The 24,627-nt window shown below is 42.8% G+C and overlaps 1 protein-coding gene across 1 annotated transcript in view; it reads left to right on the top strand.

Moving 5' to 3' along the window:
• TM6SF2 (transmembrane 6 superfamily member 2) overlaps positions 1 to 15,994 on the top strand; it is a gene marked incomplete at its 5' end in the record, with an annotated part of 29,634 nt that extends 13,640 nt beyond the window's left edge. The window contains 8 exons of the mRNA XM_083350327.1: positions 3,186 to 3,274; positions 3,322 to 3,425; positions 4,058 to 4,140; positions 5,617 to 5,741; positions 9,217 to 9,318; positions 12,799 to 12,891; positions 13,354 to 13,473; positions 15,262 to 15,994. Coding sequence (XP_083206453.1) covers positions 3,186 to 3,274; positions 3,322 to 3,425; positions 4,058 to 4,140; positions 5,617 to 5,741; positions 9,217 to 9,318; positions 12,799 to 12,891; positions 13,354 to 13,473; positions 15,262 to 15,462 — 917 coding nt within the window. The 3' untranslated portion in view covers positions 15,463 to 15,994. The remainder of the gene's footprint in view (positions 1 to 3,185; positions 3,275 to 3,321; positions 3,426 to 4,057; positions 4,141 to 5,616; positions 5,742 to 9,216; positions 9,319 to 12,798; positions 12,892 to 13,353; positions 13,474 to 15,261) is intronic.
• Positions 15,995 to 24,627: the final 8,633 nt, after the last annotated feature.

Below are 24,627 nucleotides of genomic sequence, written 5' to 3' on the forward strand. Positions count from 1 at the left end.
GCTAAAGGTGGTAAGTTTTTGGATGGAAATCCAAAACTGGGAATTAAAAAAAAAATCCCAGAGGGAAAAAACCCCAGTGTCAGACGATACGAATTGCATCCGTGATGTTTGTCAAAAGCTGAGCTCAGTGCAATGGAGACTTTCCCAAGGAAGATTCTAGAAGTCGCTTTCTCGTAGCTTCACCAGACACAGATCACTGCCTATTTTCACAGTTGGAGAAATTCAATAATGTGGAAAAAAATGAGGCATTTTAAATTTTTCTTGCCAGGTTTATCTTGGCAGATAAACGTAAGCATAAGCTAGTCCTTGACTTACGACCAGAATTCAGCCCAAAATTTATGTCGCTAAGTGAGACAGTGGTTAGATGAGTTTTGTCCCATTTTATGACCTTTCTTGCCACTGTTGTTAAGTGAATCACTGCAGTTGTTGAGTTAGTAACATGGTTAAGTGAATCTGGCTTCGCTTGACAGAAGGCTGCAAAAGGGCATCACATGACCCCACTGCAACCGTCATAAATATGAGTCAGTTGCCAAGCATCTGAATTTTGATCACATGACCCTGGGGGGGTGCTGCAATGGATGTAAGTGTGAAAAACGGTCATAAGTCCCTTTTTTCAGTGCTATTGTAACTTTGAATGGTCACTAAACAAACTGTTGTAAATCGAGCACTACTTGCATGTTGGCAGGAAGGAGAGAAAATTAACCAAATGCAAACAGTTGGAATTTTGGGAGCAGGTCACGGGCACATTCACAAAATGGCAGTTTGAAGGATACAGCCAATTACAGAACACTTCCCCATCTGCCCTTTTACTTTCAGATTTGCAAGATTCTGTTAATGTAGATTTACAATAAAGTAGAATTAGCTTATTCATCAAGATTCCTGTCTGGTCTGCCTGATAAAGCTGGCATCAATCTTGCAAATACAACTCAACTTATGACCAGTAGCTTAGCAACTGTTTGAAAGTTTGACGGGCCTCCCTAGGACTACCTGTGATCCAAATTCGAAGTTCCCATGGCCGCCTCCCCTCCCAGCAATCATGTGATCACATTTTGGGCAGTTGGCAACCCGCCTGCATTTATGGCTGTTTGCACGTGACTGTGTTTAGAACAGTTTTTGCCAGAAAACCAGCCATTTCCGGCAAAGAAATGCCCATTGGATACAATGGATCCACTTAATGACTGCCCCATTCACTTAATGACTTCCACAAAAAGCTTGTAAAATTGGATGAGGTCACATGGTGGCCCACTTACAACCAGCATAACTTAGGACCGTAATTCCGGTCATACTTCTCTATGAAATTATATCTAGTTTAACGAAGAGAAGGACGTTTTTCTCATGTCTTCTGCCAACCATTGCATAAGGTAGTCCTCAACTTACAACCATTCATTTAGTGACCACCCAAAGATAAAACAGATGGTCCTCATACTTACGTCTGTTGCAGCGCCCCTGCAGGGACATGGCCACAATCCAGGTGCTTGGCAACCAGTTCGCATTTATGACGGTTGCAGCATCCCATGACTAGCAGGGAAGGCCACAAGACACAGTCACAGGATGTTCCCCTTAACAATCACTTAAATATGAGCCAGCCGTGTGCTGCAGTTGCCAAAAAAGCCAACACAGTGCTAGGCTGCATTAATAGAGGGATAGACTCAAGATCACGTGAAGTGTTAATACCACTTTACAATGCCTTGGTAAGGCCACACTTGGAATACCACATCCAGTTTTGGACACCATGATGTAGAAAAGATGTTGAGACTCTAGAGAGTGTACAGAGAAGAGCAACAAAGATGATTAGGGGATTGGAGGCTAAAACATATAAGGAACTGTTGCTGGAATTGGGTATGTCCAGTTTAATGAAGAGAAGGACGAGGGGTGATATGATAGCAGTGTTCCAGTATATCAGGTGCTGCCACAAAGAAGAGGGAGTCAAGCTATTCTCCAAAGGGCCTGAAGGCAAGACAAGAAGCAATGGATGGAAACTAACCAAAGAGAGAAGCAACCTAGAACTAAGGAGAAACTTCCTGACAGTTAGAACAATTAACCAGTGGAACAACCTGCCTCCAGAAACTGTGAATGCTCCAACACTGGAAGTTTTTAAGAAGAGACTGGACAGCCATTTGTCTGAAATGGTATAGGGTTTCCTGCCTGAGCAGGGGGTTGGACTAGAAGACCTCCAAGGTCCCTTCCAAGTTTATGATTATGATCTCCCATCATGTCCCAGGAAACGAGGGAGGGTCCCTCCTGAACTTTCTGCTCTGCCCACCGCTTTCCAGAGGTGGGCTAGGCTCTCTCTTATCTGATCAACAGCATCTCTTCGCCCGGCTCCCAAGCTCTTTCCCACAAAGCATAACAGGCAGACCTCCACTTACAGCCATCCATTTAGCGACCGTTTGAAGTTATGAGGCCACTGAAAAATGTGACTTATGACCAGTTCTCACACTTACAACCATTGCAGCGTCGTCACAGGATCAAAATTCAGGTGCTTGGCAGCTGGCATGTATTTACCCTGGTTGCCTGGGTGTCCTGAGATCCTGGGATTGTCATTTGTAACCTATCTAAGGAGCTTCTGACAAGCAAAGTCAGTGGGGGGGGAAGTCAGATTCATTTAACCATTGCATGACTCACTTGCATGCAGTAATTTGCTTAACAACGGTAGGAAAAAAGGTCATAAAATGGGGCGCGACTCACTCAGTTGCCATGCTCAGTAACAAAAATGTGCAGCTCAGTTGCGATCATGAGTCAAGAACTATCTGTACGGCATCATTGTGAAAATTCACTTGCCGGGTTTCTAACTGGCATGGTGGATGTGTCGTGTGAGTTCCGATCGAGTAGAAAGGATGCTCAGAGATCCAAAATTCTGCTCAGGAATTTTGCAAGCTTTGGCTTTTTATCTCAGCTTTGCAACTTTCGGTGGAGGAGAGGCTGCTGTCTCCCGAGGAAGCTTGTCCTATTAGGAGCTTTCTCCTAAATTTTACAGGGGTAGGCAACCTTGGCTCTTTTATGACTCGTGGACTTCAACTCCCAGAATTCCTGAGCCGGCATGGCTCAGCTGGGAAACCTCTCCCTTTCCCCTCAGCATGGCTGGCTCAGGAATTCTGGGAGCTGAAGTCCACGACTCATCAAAGAGCCAAGGTTGCCTACCCCTGTCCTAAAATTTAGCTCAGCTGTGCTTTGATGCATTCCAGCCCTGCCTTTTGGTGCTACAGAGAACAAGCTTGCTGCGTTCGGCTGGTTGACTTGTTCTGAAGCCATCTGGGAGAGGAGCGAGTACAAGGTGATTTTTTTTTTAATGTTGTTCCTGTTTTCTCCTCTGGGTCGTAGGGTGAACCTTATCTGGGCACAGCATATGGCATTATGATCTCCTACTGGCACGCTGCGGTGAACTTCGCCATGTATCTCGTCATGATTGCAGCCATTGTTCAAAGGTGAGGCCAAGGCTCAGCCCTTTGAGACAGATCAGGTCAAGAAGTAGGCCACAAAAACTCCTGGGACTCTATTGTATTTTTATACGGTACGATAACTGTAGAGAGAAAGGGAGGTGATCTTGATTATAATATGCAAGAACTATAATCTGGGCAAAGGGGGATGAAACATATTTTAAGTCCCGAGAAACAAAGTAATATTGTGAGGTGCCTCAGGCCAACACTTCCTTGATCCACTGAAGTATAAAAGGATGGGGAGGTACAGAGAGTCCTCAACTTATGACCACAATTGAGCCCAACATTTCTGCTGCTAAGTGAGACAGTGATTAAGTGGGTTTTGCCTCATTTTATGACCTTTCTTGACACTCATTGTACTTGTTAACTTAGTAACATGGTTGCTAAGCGAATCTGGCTTCCCCAATGACTTTGCTAGTCAAAAGGTTGCAAAAGGAGATTACGACCACAAGGTCATAAAATTGGGTGTGATCATGTGGTGACCTGCTTAATGACCACCAGGACTTGAACAACCGTAATTCTGGGTTCAATTACGGTCATAAATTGAGGACTACCTGTAATGCTTTCCAGGATATCTGTTTGTTTTCTTAAAAGAGTTACCGGAACATTCTGCTTTCTAGAAAGAGTTATCGGACTGTTGGTCTCTATTGGACAGGATCCTTCACCATGACACTTGTGGTCTTCCTGCTGGGCAATGTGATTGGTGAGTCTTGGTTTTTTATTTTTGGACTTGACAAAATCTCTTTCCCATTTCAGTTATGTTTTAAAATAAAGAAGTCCATTCCTTAGAGTAAAAGATGTTGAGAGGGCGCTAAAAGAATAGAACGGACTGGCTATTATTGGAATTTCTGTTTTCAAAAATACCGATAGCAGAATCCGTTGTCAAAATTGTCATTAGTTTATCAGAATATAAAATACAAATAACAGAGTAACAGGGTTGGAAGGGACCTTGGAGATCTTCTAGTCTAACCCCTTGCTCAGGCAGGAAACCCTATACCATTTCAGACAAATGGTTGCCCAATCTCTTCTTAAAAACCTCCATTGTTGGAGCATTCTGGAGGCAGGTTGTTCCACTGATTAATTGTTCTAACTCTCAGGACATTTCTCCTTAGTTCTAAGTTGCTCTTCTCATTGATTAGTTTCCATCCGTTGCTTCTTGTCCTGCCTTCAGGCGCTTTGGAGAACAGGTGGACTCCCTTTGTGGCAGCCCCTCATATATTGGGATACTGCTATTAAGTCGCCCCTAGTCCATCTCTTTATTAAACTAGACATACCCAATTCCAGCAACCGTTCTTTATATATTTTAGCCTCCAGTCCCCTAAACATCTCTGTTGCTCCTCTCTGTACTCTTTCTAGAGTTTCAACATCTTTTTTATATTGTGGCGACAAAAACTGGATGCATTATTCCAAGTGTGGCCTTACCAAGACCTATAAAGTGGTATTAACACTTCATGTGATCTTGATTCTTTCATTCTGTTAATGCAGCCTAAGATTCCAAGATCCCTCTAGCAGTTAGTGTTATGGAGCCAGGAAATGAAAATGAAAATAATGGGAAATTAAGGGTGGGAAAAACAAAAAAAATAAAAAAGGGCATTGACATATGACTCTTTTTAGCACAGTAGAAGATAGTAACATTACAGCCTCAACTTTTTACTCTTACTCAATAATATATACTAGACCAGGGGTAGGCAACCTCGGCTCTTTTATGACTCATGGACTTCAACTCCCAGAATTCCTGAGTCAGCTATGCTGACTCAGGAATTCTGGGAGTTGAAGTCCATGAGTCATAAAAGAGCCGAGGTTGCCTACCCCTGTACTAGACCTTTCTGTAACAATGAACCTACCTAATCAGCAAAATCAAAGTCAAAGTTTCATTTTTCCATCATAAGGTCAAAATCCAGAAACAGTTTCCAAATGAAAACAAAATTAGACATATTCTTTTCTTTAAGTAAAGCAATCACTTTAACATTTCTACTTTTTTCTTATTATGGACAATAATATATATTTTTGCTCACTTATTAATCTTTATCATCATTTATATTAACAAAATTCACTATAACGTTTCATATTTTTTAACCTTAAATGGAAAAAACCCCTCTTTTTTAACCTCCATTTTAAAGCTTTAAACTTTTCTCTAAAAATATTTCAAAAATCAATAAATCCTGATTTTAACTTATAGGAAAATACAGTTCTGAGATCCGACCAACCTTTCTGCTCAACTTTCTTTATCTCATCATACCCATCTGGGCAGCCAAAAGATTCTTTGCCCAGCCCAAGACCTGCCCTTTGCCAACAGCTGATCAGGTATGAAAAATATATGTATAAAGGTAGTCTTGACTTAGAAATTATTTATTTAGTGACCGCTAGAAGGTACAGTGGCACTGAAAAAAGTGACAACTGGTCCTCTCACATCACACATCATTGCAGTATCCCCACAGGCAATCAAAATTTGGGCATTTAATAGAATTAGAGAATTGGAAGAGCTCTTGAAGGTCTTCTAGTCCAACCCCCTACTCAGGCAGGAAATCTTATACCATATAGACTAGACTAGACTAGACTAGACTAGACTAGACTAGACTAGACTAGACTAGACTAGACTAGACTAGACTGGAATAGAATAGAATAGAACAGAACTGGAAGGGACCTTGGAGGTCTTCTAGTCCAACCCCCTACTTAGGCAGGAAATCCTATACCATTTCAGACAAATGGTCATCCAACCTCTTCTTAAAAATTTCCGGTGTTGGAGCATTCACAACTTCTAGAGGCAAGTATTTCCACTGATTTCAGACAAATGGTTGTCCAATATCTTCTTAAAAGCCTCTAGTGATAGAGCTCCCACAACTTCTGGAGGCAAGTCATTCCATTAATTAATTGTTCTAATCATCAGGAAATGTCTCCTTAGTATTCTAGGTTGGTTCTCTCTCCTTGACTGGTTTCCATCCATTAGAAACAAAACAAAACAAAACAAAACTTTATTGTCACTTTAAATGAATACTAATCAGCATATGTTAAAATGAAATTTTGTTGTATTCAGCTCTCAAAATATACCATTATACATATGCCCACATACACACATATATATGACACAGAGAAACATCAGTCTAGTAACTAGTTCGAATGTACACATATTCATGGCGGGGGAAAAAAGAATCCTGCAAATTTACAAGACGGATGGCATAAGAAGCAAAGCTGTTGCAGAATCTAATAGTCCTGCTATAAATACTTCAAAACCTCCTCCCAGAGGGGAGCAACAGAAACAGACCGTGAAGGGTGTGTGTGAGGTCTCTAACAATACTTCAAGCTCTAAGCACATAGAGCTTATAAGCAGTGTCCTGAATAATGGGAAGCGAGCTTCCTATTATCTTCCCAGCTGTCCTTACCACTCTCTGTATGGGCCTTCTATCTGAGGCACTGCCAGCACCAAACCAAACAGTGATGCAGTTTGTTAAAACGCTCTCAATCGTACCTCTGTTAAAAGTGGCCAGGAGAGAAGGAGAAAGATGTGCTCTCCTCATCCGATGCAGGAAATGCAAATGCTGGTTTGCACACTTCACTAAGGATAAAGTATGAAGACACGAGGTCAGATTGTTAGTTATTTGCACCCTCAGGTACTTAATACTATTGACCACCTCCACCGCTGAAGCCTTGATACCAAGTGGAGTATGACTATGCTGGCTCTTTCTAAAATCAACAATGATCTCTTTTGTTTTATTAACATTCAAAACCAGGTTATTTTTATTGCACCAATCCGCCAAAGCCTTCACCTCCTCCCTATAAGAATTTTCGTTAACATCCTGGATAAGACCCACCATTGTTGTGTCATCCGCATACTTTGTTTCTTGTCCCGCCTTCAGGTGCCTTGGAGAATAGGCCCTCTTCTTTCTGGCAGCCCTTTAGATATTGGAACCAATATGTATTTAGCAACCAGTGTGTATTTAGATCACCCTGGCTGAGGAATTCCGGGAGTTGAAGTCCACAAGTCATAAAAGTGCCAAGTTTGAAGACCCCTGATTTAGACTGTTGCAGCATTGAGCAGGTCATATGATCTCCATTTGTGACCTTCCCAGCTGGCTTCCAACAAGCACAGTCAATGGGGGAAGCCAAATTTGCTTAACAACTGCAGAACTCATTTAGCAACTGCAGTATTTGTTTAACAACCATGGCAAAAAAGGTCTTAAAAATAGCCATGAGTCACTTAACAACCACGTTGCTTAGCAACAGAAATTCTGATCCCTATTGTGGTTCTAAGTTGAGAACTACCAGTAGTTCTATAGCTATCACTCCCTGTATACTGTGGTGCTTTTCATATAATAGGTTGTTGTTTTTTTAAGTGGTTTTCTTGGGGGTACCTTTGAGTCAATGTTGACGCATTGGAGTCCCCCGAGTTTTCTTGGCATGGTTTTTGGAAGTGGTTTGTTATTGCCTCATTCCTAGGGCTGAGAGAGAGAGTGACTGGTCCAAGGTCATCCAGCTGGCTTTCATGCCTAAGGCGGGATCAGAAGTCACAGTCTCCTGGTGTTTGGCCCAAAGTGACCCAACTGGCTTTCATGCTGAGGGCAGGCCTAGAGTTCACAGCCTCATGGTGATTGGCCAAAAGTCACCCCGCCGGCTTTTATGCCTAAGGTAGAACTAGAACTCATACCCTTCCAGTTTCTACCCTGGTGCTTAACCACTAGACCAAACTGTCTTTTCACCCCACCTCTATTCCCACTTCTAATAACTCAGAGTGGCAGTTACAATAAACATAATTCTGACCTCTAAGGTATTGGGTTTTTTTTAATCTGGCTACTGTGTTGGGCTGACCTGTATAATAGTGCTTTTTATTATTAAACCAAAATCATCATTCTTTCCATTGATTTGTCCCTGATTTTTCTTATCTACCTCTCAAGGAGTATTCAGTGCAGTTTTTAATTCATTCCTTCTATTTCCAATGCTCAGAGACAAGTATTCTTGCTTATGTAGCCAAAACAGCACAAAAGTGAGGGATCAGCATTTTTATTTTTTTTGCAGAAGTATAAAACTTCTTTGAGGAAAGAATCTTGGTGGAAGGGGAATAAAGGTATCTAATTATACAGTAGATGGTAAATGTCATATAGATACTTGACAGACCATCCAGAAAACAATTTATCAGACTAGACTAGTGATTCTTAACTTTGACAACTTTAAGGTGGGTGAACTTCAACTCTCAGAATCCCCAGCTAGCAACGCTGGCTAAGGAATTCTGGGAGTTGAAGTCCACACATCTGGAAGTTGCCAAGGTTGAGAAGCACTGACTTGGGTAGATGGGCAACTCTATCAGTTTGACTGATAGTCAATTAAACAGTAAATTAACACTTCCGTTAATGGCTAATGAATTCTGGGAGTTGAAGTCCACACATCTGGAAGTTGCCAAGGTTGAGAAGCACTGACTTGGGTAGATGGGCAACTCTATCAGTTTGACTGATAGTCAATTAAACAGTAAATTAACACTTCCGTTAATGGCTAATGAATTCTGGGAGTTGAAGTCCACACAGCATAAATTTGCCAAGGTTGAGAAACACTGGACTAGTCATTCACTTGTCGGCTGTCAGTTTACAGGCTGTTGTGCACCACAACTCTACAATCCTGTGGTGGCTGCATTGTCACCTCCTGTCTGCTCACAATCTTGTACGACTTTCAAAACAAGTTGATAGTGACAATCTTCTCTTCTTAGGCCCCAGTTTTAAATCAACCTCCAATCCCATTCTGAGAGCAAAATTCCTTAGTGTTACCTTCTACTTTTCTTTCTACTTTGGGAAAGGTTGCAGAAGAGCAAAAGAAGAATCTGCTCCAGCGCCGCATGGATTTGGGATTGGTAGGATTTCTCCTTTTGGCTGTGGTCTACACACTCTTCCGAGGATTGGTAAGGATAACTGTCTGTCTGTCTGTCTAGACCAGGGGTCTTCAAACTTGGCCCTTTTATGACTTGTGCACTTCAACTCCCAGAATTCCTCAGCCAGGGTGCTTGGCAGTGGAATTCTGGAAGTTGAAGTCCACAAGTCATAAAAGGGCCAAGTTTGAAGACCCCTGGTCTAGATCAGTGTTTTTCGACCTTGGCCACTTTAAGGGGTGTGGACTTCAACTCAACTTCAATGGCTGGCTGGGGAATTCTGGGAGTTGACGTCCATACCTCTTAAAGTGGCTGAAGTTTAGAAACACTGATCTAGAGAGACTTTTATTTCCTACTAGTGCACCAGAGGAGGTTCATGATCTGGTTGAACTCATGCAATTAATGGGGACTTTGGTGATTCCTGATTGAACGGCAGGTAATCCATCAATGCTGGACTGCAAGTACTGATCTCTCGTGGTGGTAAATTCTGCCAAGACTGCAGTGTGTCCAAAATGTTGAGATCAGCAGATTCATTTTCAGTCCCAATCTGCATTTTGTAAGCATCCTTAATGGAGGGGTCACGATCTCCTGGGGAAAAATGATGGATGAATTGCATGGTCAGGAGACTCTTGCCAACCCAGCTGATGCCCAGGGTCACCCCTATCTATTCATCTATCTTTTTTTTCCTTTAAAGGTACTGTTTTCTGCCTATAGAATGAGCCATCTTGCCCTTAAAACAGGCCTTGAACAATTTTTGCAGTTAGACCAGTATTTAAAACTTAGATGTTTTGCATACAGGTAGTCCTCAACTTATAACCATTCATTTAGTTACTTACCATTCAAAGTTACAACAACACAGAATAAAAGTAACTTATAACCGGTCCTCATACTTACGACCATCACAGCAGCCCTACATTCACATGATTAAAATTCGAGCCCTTGGCAACCAGCATGTATTTACAGTGGTTGCGGCATTCTGGGGTGATGTGATCACCATTTGCAAACTTCCAGCCAGCTTCTGACAAGCAAAGTTAATGGGGGAAGCTGAACTCGTTTCACAACCGTGTGATTCACTTAGCTGCAGTGATTCACTTAAGAACAAAGGGTCATAAAATCAGATGTGATTCACTAAACCATTTTACGTAGCAATGGAAATTTAGTCCTGGTTGTGATTGTAAGTCGAGGATTACCTGTACAAATGAGATGTTCAGCCACTAAAACTGGGGCCTCAGATTTGGGATCTATGGCCCACTTATGGTTCTCTGAGACATTTCATGCAGTCTGTGAGGGTATTTAGGAAAGTATACCGTATGGAGGGTACTTGAGGCAAAAGGTGGAAGCAATGCTCACTGCCTTTTCTATGGCTGTAACGCAGGAGTGGGGAACTATAGCCCTTTTGTGACTTGTGGACTTCAACTCCCAGAATTCCTGAGCCAGCATGGCTCAGCTTGGAAACCTTTTCCTTTCCCCTCAGCATGGCTGGCTCAGGAATTCTGGGAGTTGAAGTCCACAAGTCACAAAAGGGCTATAGTTCCCCACCTCTGGTGTAACAAGGGAGGCAACAGCAAACCAGAGAGATGGACTTACATAACCAGAACTTGAGGCCTCTGCCATTCTCTGCACAGCCTTTGGAGCCATACTGTAGTTTTAGTTTTCCTGAAGTTGAATGCTGGTTGAACGCACATCCAAACGTGTATTGGGCCTTGTGTTTTGGGGCCCCCATGTTTGGAAGAAAGATGGTTGTTCACACAAACCACATCTCTTTTCCTTCCCCTCCCCACAGAGAGTCCTCACTTATTATTATTACTTAGTGTATGATAAGAACTTGACAAAGAGAAGTAAACATATACACACAATCCATGTAATTATATACAGGTAATCCTTGACATGACCACAATTTGAGCCCAAAATTTCTGTTGCTAAATGAGATAGCTGAGACAGACATTTTACGGCTTTTCTTGTTACGTAAATCACTCCAGTAGTTAAGTTAGTAACATGGCTGTTGGGTGAATTTGGCTTTCCCCACTGATTTTGCTCGTCAGAAGGTCTCAAAAGGTGGTCACATGACACTGGGATATTGCAATTGTCACAAATGTGAATCAGTTGCCAAGCGTCTGAATTTAAATCCAATGACCGTGGTGTGGCTGCAGTGGTCGTAAATGTGAAAAACGGTCATAAGTCATTTTTTTCCAGTGCTGTTGTAATTCTGAATGGTCACTAAATGAACTGTTGTGAGTCAAGGACTACCTGCACAAAATGTCTACTGGGAGGTATGGCAGTGGCCTCATAACTAGATGTCCAATTCAGCTATTCAGTCCTCACGTAATGGCCAGAGCTGAGCCTGGACAGTCATTGTGGCTGTTAAGCGGATCACCACTTAACTCGACTCAATTTTGCAACTGTTTTACGATGGTTGCAAAGTGAACCACTATGATTATTAAGTGAATCATATAATTGTTAAGTGAATCCCTTCTGAAAGCGAGGGTTTGTGTTTTTTTGCCAGAATCATGGTCGTGACTGTGGGATGTTGCAACCAGTTATAAACGAGAGCTGGTTGCCAAGCGACTGAAATGCAACCACATGACTGGGTGTGTGTGCAACAGTTGTAACTATGAGGATGGGTAGTAAGTAACTTTGGGGCGATCCTTTGTAACTTCAGACAGTTGTCAAGTAGGTAGTCCTTGTTAAGCAACCACAACCGGGACCAGCAACTTGATTGATAAGCAAAGCGGGTGCTAAATGAAACCATGACTGAGCTTATAATTTTACCTCAGCTTTGCTTTGCAGACCTGCAAAGGTTGTAAATGTGAGGATTGGTCACAAAGTTACTTTTTCATCATCTTTGTAATTGCCAATGGTCATTAAATGAAGCAGTCACTAAATGAAGACTATCTGTACTTTAATCCAGAGGTCCCCAACCTTGTCCTCTTTATGACTTGTGGACTTCAATTCCCAGAATTGATTGGTAGGATTTCTCCTTTTGGCTGTGGTCTACACACTCTTCCGAGGATTGGTAAGGATAACTGTCTGTCTGTCTGTCTAGACCAGGGGTCTTCAAACTTGGCCCTTTTATGACTTGTGCACTTCAACTCCCAGAATTCCTCAGCCAGGGTGCTTGGCAGTGGAATTCTGGAAGTTGAAGTCCAGAAGTCATAAAAGGGCCAAGTTTGAAGACCCCTGGTCTAGATCAGTGTTTTTCGACCTTGGCCACTTTAAGGGGTGTGGACTTCAACTCAACTTCAATGGCTGGCTGTGGAATTCTGGGAGTTGAAGTCTACAAGTCATAAAGTGGACAAGGTTGGGGACCCCTGCTCTAATCCATGGCTCATTTGAATCTCTGTCCCTTAAAAGAAGTCAAGCTGTATGAAGCATTTTGCAAAGTGTTCTGATACAGAAGAAATATGGGGCCAAGAGTAGTAATCATCCCATTTTGGAAAAGTAAAATTTGGGGAGGGGCGAAGTAAATAGATTTACAAACAGTGTAAGTATGTTTGTCTCTCTCTGCAATTACAGGTTGTTCTGGACTGCCGAGCTGATTCCTGCTTTGATTACATTTATCAGCAAGAACCGTACCTGCGAGACCCAGTGGCCTATCCCAAAGTTCAGGTGCATTCAAATTGTCTGGGAGGAATTCCCTGCAGAATAACTCTGTAAACTCCTCCTAATCTGATGCCCTTCTGATTTGGGGGTCTGCAGCCTTTGACTGCTTCCTCTTCCTTTCATTACAATGACAGCATCTGTTAGAACTGTGTTTTTCATAACACATTCATAAAATCTGGATTGATGTGGTTGCCTCTGGATCCAGATTTCACTGCAGGAGGATTGTCATTCAAGTCGCAAAGGTGCTTTTCCAAAAGGCAACTGGACTTTCTTTTTTTTTCTTTTTTGCTTGAAAACATTTCGCCTCTCATCGAAGAAGCTTCTTCAGTTCAGCTGCCTTTTGGAAAAGCACTTTGGGGACACGCATGACCTGGATGATTGAGAATCTCCATAGACAATGTCATTCAAGAAATCTTCTATTGTTGATCTGTGCTGGAATCTAATGTTTCTCGCTATCCTTGTTTGTAGATGTTGGTGTATCTATTTTATGTCCTGCCATATTTCTGCATCTGCATCTATGGATTACTCGTTCCTGGATGCACATGGATGGGGGACTGGGCCTTGGTTTTTGCTGGTGCTATTGGACAGGTATGTAACAGAGCCTGCAGCATTCTGCCCAATTCCAGGCCAGGAGAGATCCTCATATTCAGAGCTGTCATACTCTTTGAATTGCAACATCAAAGAATAGCAATAGCAATAGGACTTAGACTTATCTACCGCTTCATATTGCTTTACAGCCCTCTCTAAGCAGTTTACAGAGTCAGCCTATTGCCCAACAATCTGGGTCCTCATTTAACCGACTTTGGAAGGATGGAAGGCTGAGTCAGCCTTGAGCTGGTCATAATCAAACTCCTGGCAGTGGACAGTGAATTAACCTACAATAGTGCATTCTAACCACGGCGCAGTGGTTAGAATAGTGCAGTAACTGGACAGTTTATAAATGTTTACAAAGGTCATATGGCAAAACTTCATTGGAAGGAAGCACTACAGGTGGTCCTTGACATATAAACACAATTGGGACCAGAATTTCCATTGCTAAGCATGACGGTTGAGATGTCCCATGGACATACAGACCCCATTTGTGACTCTTCCCAGCCGGCTTCCAACAAGCAAAGTCAATGGAGGAAGCTGAATTTGCTGAATTGCTGCATGTTTCACTTAACAACTGCAGTGATTTGCTTAACAACCTTTACAAAAAAAGTCATAAAATCAGGTCTGACTCACTTAGCAACCATCTTGTTTAGCAATGGGAATTCTCATCCCAGTTGCAGTTGTAAGTTGAGAACTACCTGTATTTTGGGGAGAAAATAAACTTTGTAGAGATTTTGGCAACAAGGCATTAGATTTCTTAAAATCTCAAGTGTTTCAGGCAAGGTCCAAGGGACCTTGGACTGTTGAAATTACAATAAGGTGATTTGTAGTTTGTTTTTTGGTCTATGAAAAGTTTGCCAGCCACTGAAATACACTTTTCCATGCAGGTTGGTACTTTCCAGATCAGTAATTTTGAAGAGGGTACCAAGAAGATATAGGAAAAATGCATCAGTTCCCCTGTGGCATTTCTTTCTTGCATTTGCATTTTGCTGTGTTCCACTCCTCTAACTTCAGTTTAGCCAGCAGAATTTCCAAATTTATTCCTGAAATTATTGAAGCATTTGCCAATTGGCACACATGCCTGAATGAGACTGCCCAAAATAAAGAGATTCATTTCTGATGTGACTCTGCACCTCTGCAATCTTAAGAAGTGTGGACTTCAACTCCCAGAATTCCGTAGCCAGCATGAAGTCCACCCTTCTTACGGTTGCTAAGGTTGAGAAACACTGCTCTACATAAAAGGATATTATGATTCCTTTTAGAAGAGACTGATGCATATTTGTGCTCCTAAGCATCAGTGTGTTTGAAGACACACAAAAAGTCATGTTTTATTGCCTATCTATGGAAGAGAAAAAGGCACAAATACAATCAGCAAAGCTGAAAATTAGAACACACCCACACCTGACCTACCACAAGACCTTCTGACCAGAATCAGAATATAACTGGGATGGACCTTGGAGGTCTTCTAGTCCAGCCCCCTGCTCAAGCAGGAGACCATTATACCATTTCAGACAAGTAGCTGTCCAGTCTCTTCTTTAAATCCTGTAATGACGAAGCATCCACAACGACTGAAGGCCAGCTGTCCCACTGGTTAATTGTCTTTACTGTTAGGAAGTTTCTCCTTAATTCCAGGTTGCTTCTCTGCTTGATTAGTTTCCATCCAGAGTAACACTGTAAGCTAGGAGGAATAGCCAACACCCCAGAATAACAGAGTTGGAAGAGATTTTGGAGGTCTTCTAGTCCAACCCCCTGCTCAAAATCTTTTCTGTCTGTTCCATTTTTCAGGCTCAGTTTTCCCACACTGCTGCTTCTATTCACCATCGCACTCCTTTTCCGTACCGCATCCCAGAAAGAGATTGGTGGTTTGTTGTCCTATGCAATGTAGCCTATGCGGTGGGCCCACAACTCATAGCTTACCGCTGTCTCTACAAACCTGCCTTTTTCTGTAGCCCGGTTTCCCAGTCCAAAGACAAGAAGAACCAGTGAAAAAAAAAAGGAAATATTGTGCTCAAATCCAACGGTGTTACACACAGGTGCTTCCTGGGGAGAAGCCCAGTTCTGACAGAGTTTTAAGTAACTTGGGGGTGGGTGGTCCAAACCATTCTGGGGTTCTTATACATCCTCAGCCAACCTTTTTTTTCTCATTTGCGTGATGCACTTGAAGCTGAGTTGAAACGGTGAAATCAAAAATGTTCATTTGTCTATAGCAGATCCTTTTGATGTGGCGAACAGAGTTAACACAAAGGCATGGTGGTTTTAGGTCTTTAAAAACTACGCTGAGATTTTGGGATGGGAGGTTCCTAGGAGATGTGAGAATATAGAAGAACCAGTGAGATTTGAAAGCCTTTGAGAATGTAATTCGAAGAAGCTGGCTATCCTGGTGTCCATTTTCTTATTTTTCATCTGGAAAGGATGGGTGCTAATTTGTGAACAAAAGGAACTTGTTCATAACACAGAAACAGGGACCTGGAACAGCACCAAGAAGTCACTGTTTACAGAGTCATAAAGAAAAGAAAAACACCAGATTAATATATGACTTTTAAAGAGCTTGCCTGTTGTGTCTTTTGTCTGCGCTTGGCCAAACTGACTGATGCTATCTAGATTCATACTGGCTAGGTCCACAAGATAACCTGGGAAGTTTGGTTGATTTGACTTAATGCATTGTGTGAATGCATTAAGGCAGGGGTGTCAAACTTGTAACACAACGTTTCCAATGCCGGCAATGGGGTGGGCGCAGTTTCGCCATGATGCATCTGGCCTGTGGACCGGCAGTTTGACACCCGTGCATTAAGGGGTATGAAAAGAATATTCTTAGCACAATATAAGTAATCCTCAAATTACAACTCTAATGAAGCCTGCCCATTGTGGTCATAACTCTTGGCAATCGTCAAGTGATCATGTGACCAACCTGATTTTATAAGCTTGTTTGTGGCATTTGTTAAGTGAGCATTGTAATTGTTAAGCAAATCCATGGTTTGCCATTGGATGGTTTTGCCAAAAAACTGGAAGCAAATGCCAGTTTTTGGCAAAACGGTGGTAAAAATCTGTTCCTATGACTGTGGGACTCTGCAAACAGCCATAAATGCGGCTTGGTTACCGAGCAACCAAAATGTGGTCATGTGACCATGGGGGGGCCCAACAGTTGGAACTTCAAGTCCAGGTCATACGTACCCACAGATAGGCTGTTGGAGTTTCAAATGGTTGCTAAGCGACCGGTCATAAAATGAGGACCACCTGAATGGAGACTCAACTTAGTTTAGTTGCCTCACAGTAGTCAAGCAAGCCACAGCTTTATACCATGTGGAAACCAATTCAGTGCCAATCGTTGATGGGAAGGTAACATTTGATCTAGTAATTAAAGCACCAGGCTAGAAACCAAAAGATGATGAGTTCTAGTCCCACCTTAGGCGTCAACCTCCCTCCGCCCTGTGCGTTCCCACAGAGAGGGACTCCTCAGGGTGCCACCGGTCAGAGAATGTAGATTGGTGGCCCCCAGGGGGAGATCTTTCTCTGTGGGCGCCCCGGAGCTATGGAACCAGTTACCGGTTGAGCTCCGGACAGCGCCCGATCTTCGCTCCTTTCGCCGCGATCTGAAAACATACCTGTTCGAACAAGCCGGCCTGGCCTGAGGGGGGATTGGTGGGGTTTTTACTATCATTTTATTGGGGTTTTTATTAATGTATCAACTGTTTTTATGGGCATGTATTTAATTACCTTTTAATTTTTGTAACTCTGTGTTTTATTCTTGCCCTGTACACCACCCTGAGTCCTTCGGGAGAAGGGTGGTATAGAAATATTAATAAATTAAATTAAATTAAATTAGGCATGAAAGCTGGCTGGTTGACTTTGGACCAGTCACCCAGGAGATTGTGAGTTCTAGTCCCACTTAGGCATGAAAGCTGGCTGGATGACTTTGGGCTAGTTCAGGGGTAGGCAACCTCGGCTCTTTTATGACTCATGGACTTCAACTCCCAGAATTCCTGAGCCAGCCATGCTGAAGGGAAAGGGAGAGGTTTCCAAGCTGAGCCATGCTGGCTCAGGAATTCTGGGAGTTGAAGTCCAGGAGTCATAAAAGAGCCGAGGTTGCCTACCCCTGGGCTAGTTCTTCCCACTCTCAGGCCAATCAACCTCACAAGGTTGTTGTGGGGAAAATAGGAGGACATAATATTATTTTTTAAAAAATAATGAAGGCAGGTTAAAAAAAATGTAAAATTTTAAAAAAATGACTTTTAACCTTCACAAAAACTTATCAAGTACAGAGCATTGTATGTTTTTGGCTCACCTTCTAGTGAGTGTCCTGTTTCTTCTAGCTGCCAAGCACCTGTTCTGGGAAACCTCCAAGCTGGGCAGAAAACCAACAATCCTCCCCTATTTTTTGCATCCCATATAGTTGGGTAATTGCCCCAACACATGCAGGTTTTTTTTAGCAATAGCAATAGCATTTAGACTTATACAGTATATCGCTTCACAGTGCTTTACAACCCTATCTAGGCTGTTTTACAGAGTCAGCATGTTGCCCCCAACAATCTGGGTCCTCATTTTGCCAACCTCAGAAGGATGGAAGGCTGAGTCAACCCTGAGCCAGTGAGAATTGAACTGCTGGCAATCGGCAGAATTAGCCTGCAATACTGCATTCTAACCACTGCGCCCCTGTGGCTCTTTTGTTCTTTTGCTACTAGAACAATAATATTAGACCTCTGCAAAGCCCAAAGATCAATCTCATCTAAAAATTCTGTTTTCCATTATGCAGTAGATGCTTCTGAAAAAGTGCAGGTAGTCCTCAATTTACAGCTGTAACGGAGCCTGCCTATTTATATTCATAGGTCATGAGTATCATAAAAGTGGGTCATGACAAGACCATCGACTTTTTTTTTTTTTACAGTGGTCGTTGAGCGAACGCCACAGTAATTAAGAAAATCTATTGTTCACCTGCGGCATTTTTGCCAATGGGAGAAGTAAATGCCAGTTTTGGAGAAAAACATCATAAATCATGGTCATTGCCAGTTGCTAAATGCTCAAAATATGGTCATGTGACTGTGGGGGAGGGGCAGCCATTGGAACTTTGGAACCGGGTTGTAAGTATTTTTGGGGGGACTCTGTGGCAGCTTTGAACTATTGCTTAGCAACCTGTCATAGGTTGAGGATTACTTGTACACTATTACAGCTTAGAGCGGGGGTGTCAAACTGCCAGCCTGCGGGCCGGACACGTCATCTGGAAGCTGCGCCCCACCCCATTACCGGCAATGGCAAAACCGTCCCAATACGTTGCGTGACGTCACGTGACGTCGTGAGTTTGACATATCTGGCTTAGAGATATTTGCATCCTTCACCCCTACCTGGTTATTCAATTCCAGGAAGTAATATTCACAGGTAGACTGCCTGGAGAGTTGGCTGTTCTGCTGAATTCTTATTGCTAAATGACCATGATAGAAAGATGCTCTTGGGATACTGACACTGGTTTAACATAACAGGCTAGTAGAATTTGCTAGTGTGCAGCTTTGCGTGTTATGTGAACCCATAGCTTGCCTTGTAAACCATGGTTTATGGTCAGAGTGCTGACTGAATGCCACCAATTATGGCTTATAGTGCCTGTGGGAATGGGTCAGAAAAATCAAAATGGTGGTGATCTATACCCCACACATTTTTGAGGTTGCTGGATGTCAGGGAGTCAGGCTGCATACTGTACAAATCTAATAAATTATTATTACTACTATTATTTTTGATATGCATCGTGGTTGGGACTACAATGCCCAGCATTCTTCACCACTGACATGCCTGGTAGGCTACAGTTCTTCAAGATCTGCAAGGCACAGAATGCAACAGTTATGAATTTCAAACCAGTTTATGACATAGCCTGATACATAAAGTCAGCTGGTTGCTTAGCAACAAACCATTATTCAACAAAGATAAGGCCTAATGTGCTGCATTAATTCATCCCCACCTGCTTTACGGGTAGTCCTTGACTTATAACAGTTTATTTAGTCACAGTTCAAAGTTACAATGGCCCTGAAAAATGTGACTTATGACCATTTTCCATAGTGACAACCTTTTTAGCCTCCCATGGTCATGTGGCCAAAATTCAGATGCTTGGCAACCAGCTCATATTTATGACAGTTGCGCTGTCCCAGGGCCACGTGATCACTTTTTGTGACCTTCTGACAAGCAAAGTTAATGGGGAAGTCAGATTCACCAAGCTGGTTATTAACTTATCAACTGCAGTGATTCACTTAACAACTGTGGCAAGAAAAGTCGTAAAATGGGGCAAAACTCACTTAAACGGCCTCCCTTAACAACAGAAATTTTGTGCTCAATTGTGGTCGTAAGTTGAGGACTACCTGTATTTTGCACTTTTGTTGATGCGACATCACCCCCCAATTGCGCTGCAGTCACTTGTGTGTGCGTGTGTGTCACCAGAAACTTGTATGCTGGAAGTGGATGTCCGTTGTATAATTTAAAAAAAAGGGGCCTCTTTTGGGCACCCCTATTTGGTCACACTCACACCCAAGCATAAGCTGCAATCCTACATTCTCCCATCCAGCAGCCTTGCCTAGAACATATGCCCCCCCCCCTTCTTAATACAGGTAGTCCTCGACTTACGACCAGCACTGGGACCTTGCTAAGCGAGGCAGTCTCTAAGTAAGTTGTGCAATCTTGCTACCTTTTTTGTTATGGTTATTAAGCAAATCACCACAGTTAAATGAATCACATGGCTGTTAAGCAAATCATGCTCCCCCCTTTGACTTTGTTGGAAGCTGGCTGGGAGGGCCAATCAAGCCTTGGAAGTACATGCAGGTTGCCAAGTGCCCAAATTTTGGATCACGTGACCTCAGGAATGCTGCAGTAGTCATCAGTGTGAAGACCAGTTGTGAGTCACATTCTTCAGCACCATCGTAACTTCAAACGGTCATTTAAACTTTTGAAGGAATGGTTGTAAATTGAGGGCTATCTGTACAGGTAATCCTCTATTTACAACTATTCGTTTAGTGACTGTTCATAGTGACAATGTACTGAAAAAGTGACTTGTGACGGTTTTTCACACTTACAACCCTTGCAGCATCCCCATGGTCCTGTGATCAAAATTCGGATTTGGGCAACTGGCTCATATTTATGACGGTTGCAGTGTCCCGGGGTCATTTCATCACCTTTTGTGCAAATATTCATTTAATAACCGCCTTACTAACTTAACAACTGCAGTGATTCGCTTTAACAAATATCGCCAGAAAGGTCGTAAAATGGGGCAAAATTCACTTAACAGCTGTCTCAGTTAGCAACAGAAATTTCAGGCTCTGTTGTGGTCGTAGGTTGAGGACTACCTGTAATGAGGCTGGAAAAGGCAAAATTAGCCTGGATTTTCCCACTCAGCAGCCTTGCGTAGAACGTAGGATGCCTCTTTCCGTACTGATGAGGATCCAAACTCCAAAACTGGAACCAGGATTTGGGGCCTGCCTCTGCCTAGCTTCCGACCTACTTTACAGCTGTCCAGGAATCCAGCCAAAGGATTTGCAGGTTCTCCTTCCACATCCCCCCACATTTTGGTGCCAAACCCTTCCTTCTGCTGGTCTGTGCAGGCTGCTCTAATGCAGTTATTGCTCTTCGGTCATTTCCGTACAACTTTGTGCTCATTTTTTTCCCCATTCCCAGGCAGCAGAGCTCTCTCTCTCTCTCCCCCCCTTCCCTGTTTCTTTCTTTCTCCCTCCCTCCCTCCCTCCCTCCCTCCTTCTTGGAGTTTGCTGATTAAGGCTCTGAAAAGAAGCTATCAGCATCATGCTGCTAAATTAAAAAAGAAAAGAAAAGAAAGGAAAGAAGAAAGAAAGAAAGAAAGAAAGAAAGAAAGAAAGAAAGAAAGAAAGAAAGAAAGAAAGAAAGAAGAAAGAAAGGAGTCTGCAAACCCTCCTCACATAAACTAAGACCGGCAAATTTCATTTCTGTTCTCTCTCCTCTCCCCTACTTCTGCCCTGTTCCTTCAGCATTGCCTCTTCTGCAGTCATCTCAACTTCAGTCACCGGCTGAGATTTTTGGCCCGGGACACCTCCTGTCCCCCCACCTCAAGGAGAAACGGTGAGTCTTCTTTGGTGCAAGGCAGAGTTACAGTGTTTGGTTTCACCTTGATAATGCAGTGTTGGCTGATCCGGAGTTGATGTAATAAGTCGGATGCCTAGAGAGCATCCTTTGACACTTTACTTGGGTACCACTTTTCTTGCTGGGCTAAGCAGAATAGAAGGAAAAGCCCCCCCCCCCCCGGTCTTCTGCAACTGTCAGTTGCAGTCGGTTTACCAAAAAGGGGGAGTTTTCTGCTTGGGAAAGATTCTAACAAGGATTCTGATTGATTTTGAATTCTCTGCATGAAATGTTAAGGGGGGGTGGGTGGGGGAATACGGGACAGTGAGTCTCATTTCAACATTCCTCTGAGTTCCTAATTCTGCAGCAGCCCTGAGGTTAGATGTCAAATCTGTGAAAATGAAAAAAAAGGGGGGGCAAAGATAGACCATTTATCTTTCAGTTGTGTAGGGCAGGGGGGAGCTTGAGACATCTGTAATCTCCAGAGAGCTGGAGAACTTTGCAAATCTCTTCTCTGCAAAAAGAAGTGCTTGGTTATTGTTTTTTTTAACTCCTTGTTGTCTGACTTGTAAAGAGGAAGTTCATTTCATGCCCTATTCATTCTAGCCCTGTTTTGCTTAACTCTGGCAGCAGTTTTCCACTTCTGTTTCCTTTGGGGGGTTGGGGGGGGGAGGAGGTTCAGCAATGATGCTGTGTTTCTACTCCTTAGAATAAAGCAAAATCCTAGTCCTCATGATTCTGAATAAAAGGCTGGTTGAAACCATTCATTTCTTTAGCACTAGCATGATATATTCTGACTTATAATGGCTTTCTGGGGGAGAAATGAGGACTTCCCCATCACTTGCTATCTGATTTTTTAAAATTATTTTTAGTGGTAAGGGCCCAGGATTGAACCTGTAATCTAATGCAGCAGTCCCCAACCTTTTGGGCACCAGGGACCAGTAACGTAGAGAGAGGTTTTTCCATGGACCGGATGAGGTGTGAGTTTGTGTGCTGCCTGCATCCTGTGGATGGGGCTTTGCTTTTTTGTGCGGACCGGTTGCTGGCATGCTGCGGCCTGGTACTGTTCCACGGACTGGGGGTTGGGGACCCCTGACCTAATGCATGTGCAATGCTACTGAACTAAATCCAGTAAAAGGTAGTGAATCTTCATGGTTCTCAGCTACTGTACGTTGACTTCCAATCAATGTTGTTTGCTCTAATAGGCAAGGATGCTTCATAATCTCAGGAGAGAAAATTCTTTACTTCTGAATAGAATGAAGTTAAGAGGCAAAGCTAGAGCTTGACCTTGAGAGCCTGAGCATGGCTCTACATACATATGCGATATACATAATCTGCCCAATTATAGCTTGGCCGCCACCCTCGTCTGTTGCAAAAGAAAGGTTATGGCTGTGATGAATGCTTCTCTGTCTGTAGACCTCAGGGCTGAAATGTCAAAGGAAATGAAAACACTGCTTCTTGCAAATCAGCGAACATCCCCAAATCAGAGCAGTTTAGATGGGATGGCAGAAACTGTTAGACATGAGTCTTGCAGGAATCTTACAAGGAAGATGGGCAACATAAAAAATTAATATTATAATATATTATGATATACTATAATATACTATATTATACTATACTATAATAATATACTATACTATAATACTATAGTATACTATAATTTTGTTGTTGTTAGTTGCGAAGTCGTGTCTGACCCATCGCGACCCTATGGACAATGTTCCTCCAGGCCTTCCTGTCCTCTACCATCTTCTGGAGTCCATTTAAGCTCACGCCTCCTGCTTCAGTGACTCCATCCAGCCACCTCATTCTCTGTCGTCCCCTTCTTCTATTGCCCTCGATCTTTCCCAGCATTAGACTCTTCTCCAGTGAGTCCTTCCTTCTCATTAGGTGGCCAAAGTATTTGAGTTTTAGCTTCAGGATCTGGCCTTCTAAAGAGCAGTCAGGGTTGATCTCCTCTAGGACTGACCGGTTTGATCGCCTTGCAGTCCAAGGAACTCGCAGGAGTCTTCTCCAGCACCATAGTTCAAAGGCCTCAATTCTTTGGCGCTCAGCCTTTCTTATGGTCCAACTTTCACTGCCATACATTGCAACTGGGAAGACCATAGCCTTGACTATACGCACTTTTGTTGACAGGGTGATGTCTCTGCTTTTTAGTGTGCTGTCTAGATTTGCCATGGCTTTCCTCCCAAGGAGCAAGCGTCTTTTAATTTCTTGACTACAGTCCCCATCTGCAGTGATCTTGGAGCCCAGGAAAATAAAATCTGTCACTACCTCCATTTCCTCCCCATCTATTTGCCAGGAATTGAGAGGGCCGTATGCCATGATCTTGGTTTTCTTAATGTTACGTTTCAAGCCAACTTTTGCACTCTCCTTCTTCACTCGCAACAAGAGACTCTTCAGTTCCTCTTCACTTTCTGCCATTAGAGTGGTATCATCTGCATATCTTAGGTTGTTGATATTTCTTCCAGCAATCTTAATTCCAACTTTTGATTCATCTGGCCCTGCCTTTCTCATGATGTGCTCTGCATATAAGTTAAATAGGCAAGGTGACCGTATACAGCCTTGCCAGACTCCTTTCCCAATTTTGAACCAATCAGTGGTTCCGTGTCCAGTTCTCACTGTTGCTTCTTGGCCCGCATATAGGTTTCTCAAGAGACAAATAAGATGTTCTGGTACTCCCATCTCTTTAAGGACTTGCCACAGTTTGTTATGATCCACACAATCAAAGGCTTTAGCATAGTCAATGAAGCAAAAGTAGATGTTTTTCTGGAACTCTCTAGCTTTCACCATGATCCAGCATATGTTGGCAATTTGATCTCTAGTTCCTCTGCCTCTTCAAAATCCTGCCTGTACTTCTGGTAGTTCTCGATCCACATACTGATGGAGTCAAGCTTGTAGAATTTTAAGCATAACTTTACTAGCATGAGAAATGAGTGCAATGGTGCGATAGTTTGAACATTCTTTGGCACTGCCTTTCTTTGGAATTGGAATGTAAACTGATCTTTTCCAATCCTGTGGCCACTGTTGAGTTTTCCAAATTTGCTGGCATATTGAGTGTAGCACTTTTACTGCATCGTCTTTTAAGATTTTGGA

Source organism: Vipera ursinii (genome assembly GCF_947247035.1).
Source record: "Vipera ursinii genome assembly, chromosome: 1".
Lineage (NCBI taxonomy): Eukaryota > Metazoa > Chordata > Lepidosauria > Squamata > Viperidae > Vipera > Vipera ursinii.